General features: G+C 55.7%; 1 protein-coding gene across 1 annotated transcript in view; it reads left to right on the top strand.

Annotated features, from left to right (window-relative positions):
- Positions 1 to 3: 3 nt before the first annotated feature.
- Positions 4 to 2,011, top strand: part of LOC104915744 (voltage-dependent P/Q-type calcium channel subunit alpha-1A-like) — a gene marked incomplete at both ends in the record, with an annotated part of 4,217 nt that continues 2,209 nt past the window's right edge. Inside the window, 3 exons of the mRNA XM_010726667.2 lie at positions 4 to 176; positions 1,471 to 1,608; positions 1,690 to 1,891. Of these exons, the coding sequence (XP_010724969.2) occupies positions 4 to 176; positions 1,471 to 1,608; positions 1,690 to 1,891 (513 nt within the window). The remainder of the gene's footprint in view (positions 177 to 1,470; positions 1,609 to 1,689; positions 1,892 to 2,011) is intronic.

Genomic DNA, 2,011 nt, shown 5'->3' with positions numbered 1-2,011 from the left:
CTACCCCGACCCCAGGCTGTGTTTGACTGCGTGGTCAACTCGCTGAAGAACGTCCTCAACATCCTCATCGTCTACATGCTCTTCATGTTCATCTTCGCCGTGGTGGCCGTTCAGCTCTTCAAGGGCAAATTCTTCTACTGCACCGACGAGTCCAAGGAGTTCGAGAAGGACTGCAGGTACAGCCAGAGCCCCCCACCCCCATTGGGTGTCCCCAAAATCATTGCGTGCCCACAAAGTCATTGGGTGTCCCCAAAGTCATTGGGTGGCTCCAAATCAGTGGGTGCCTCCAAAGTCATTCATTGAGTGCCCCAAAGACATTGAGTGCCCCCAAAATCATTGGGTGTCCCCAAAGTCATTGGGTGTCCCCAAAGTCATTCATTAGGTGCCCCAAAGTCATTGGGTGTCCCCAAATCAGTGGGTGTCCTCAAATCAGTGGGTGCCTCCAAAGTCATTCATTGGGTGCCTCAAAGACATTGAGTGCCCCCAAAATCATTGGGTGTCCTCAAAGTCATTGGGTGTCCCCAAAGTCATTCATTAGGTGCCCCAAAGTCATTGGGTGTCCCCAAAGTCATTGGGTGTCCTCAAATCAGTGGGTGCCCACAAAGTCATTCATTGGGTGCCCCAAAGTCATTGGGTGTCCCCAAAGTCATTGGGTGTCCCCAAATCAGTGGGTGCCTCCAAAGTCATTCATTGGGTGCCTCAAAGACATTGAGTGCCCCCAAAATCATTGGGTGTCCCCAAAGTCATTGGGTGTCCTCAAATCAGTGGGTGCCCACAAAGTCATTGGGTGTCCCCAAAGTCATTGGGTGTCCTCAAATCAGTGGGTGTCCTCAAATCAGTGGGTGCCCACAAAGTCATTCAGTGGGTGCCTCAAAGTCATTGAGTGCCCCCAAAATCATTGGGTGTCCCCAAAATCATTGGGTGTCCCCAAAGTCATTGGGTGTCCCCAAATCAGTGGGTGCACACAAAGTCATTCAGTGGGTGCCCCAAAGTCATTGAGTGCCCCCAAACTCATTGGGCGCCCCAAATCATTGGGTGTCCCAAACTCATCGGGTGCCCCAAAGTCAGTGGGTGTCCCCAGAGTCATTGGATGTCCCCAAAGTCATTGGGTGTCCCAAAATCATTGGGTGTCCCAAACTCATTGGGTGCCCAAAATCATTGGGTGTCCCCAAACTCATCGGGTGCCCCAAAGTCGGTGGGTGTCCCCAGAGTCACTGGGTGTCCCCAAAGTCATTGGATGCCCCAAAGTCATTGAGTGCCCCCAAACTCATTGGGTGCCCCAAATCATTGGGTGTCCCAAACTCATTGGGTGCCCAAAATCATTGGGTGCCCCAAACTCATCGGGTGCCCCAAAGTCGGTGGGTGTCCCCAGAGTCACTGGGTGTCCCCAGAGTCACTCACTGGCTACCCCCAAAGCCATTGAACGTCTCCCAAGTGAGAAGCCCCCAACCCACCGCCCCCTCCCCGCAGGGGGGAGTACCTGGTCTACGAGAAGAACGAGGTGAAGGCGCAGAGGAGGGAGTGGAAGAAATACGACTTCCATTACGACAACGTGCTCTGGGCGCTGCTCACCCTCTTCACCGTCTCCACCGGGGAGGGGTGGCCGCAGTAAGTGGAGGCGTTGTGGGGTGGGAGGGGTGGGCGGGGGGCTCGGACCCCTGGGTCACCCCCCCGTGCGTCCCATCGTAGGGTCCTGAAGCACTCGGTGGACGCCACCTACGAGAACCAGGGCCCCAGCCCCGGGTACCGCATGGAGATGTCCATCTTCTACGTGGTTTACTTCGTCGTCTTCCCCTTCTTCTTCGTCAACATCTTCGTGGCTTTGATCATCATCACCTTCCAGGAGCAGGGGGACAAAATGATGGAGGAGTACAGCCTGGAGAAGAACGAGGTGACGCCGACGGGGCACCCTTGGGACGGACGGGGCTGGGTGGCAGCACCCGGTGTGCCCGAATCATTGGGTGCACCAAAGTCGCTCATTGGGTGCCCCAGAGTCGTTGGGTGACCCCCC

The sequence above is a fragment of the Meleagris gallopavo genome, unplaced genomic scaffold, assembly GCF_000146605.3.
Source record: "Meleagris gallopavo isolate NT-WF06-2002-E0010 breed Aviagen turkey brand Nicholas breeding stock unplaced genomic scaffold, Turkey_5.1 ChrUn_random_7180001849020, whole genome shotgun sequence".
NCBI classification, from domain to species: domain Eukaryota; kingdom Metazoa; phylum Chordata; class Aves; order Galliformes; family Phasianidae; genus Meleagris; species Meleagris gallopavo.
Note: the sequence above shows the minus strand (reverse complement) of the source record. Positions and strands in the feature narration are given on the sequence as shown.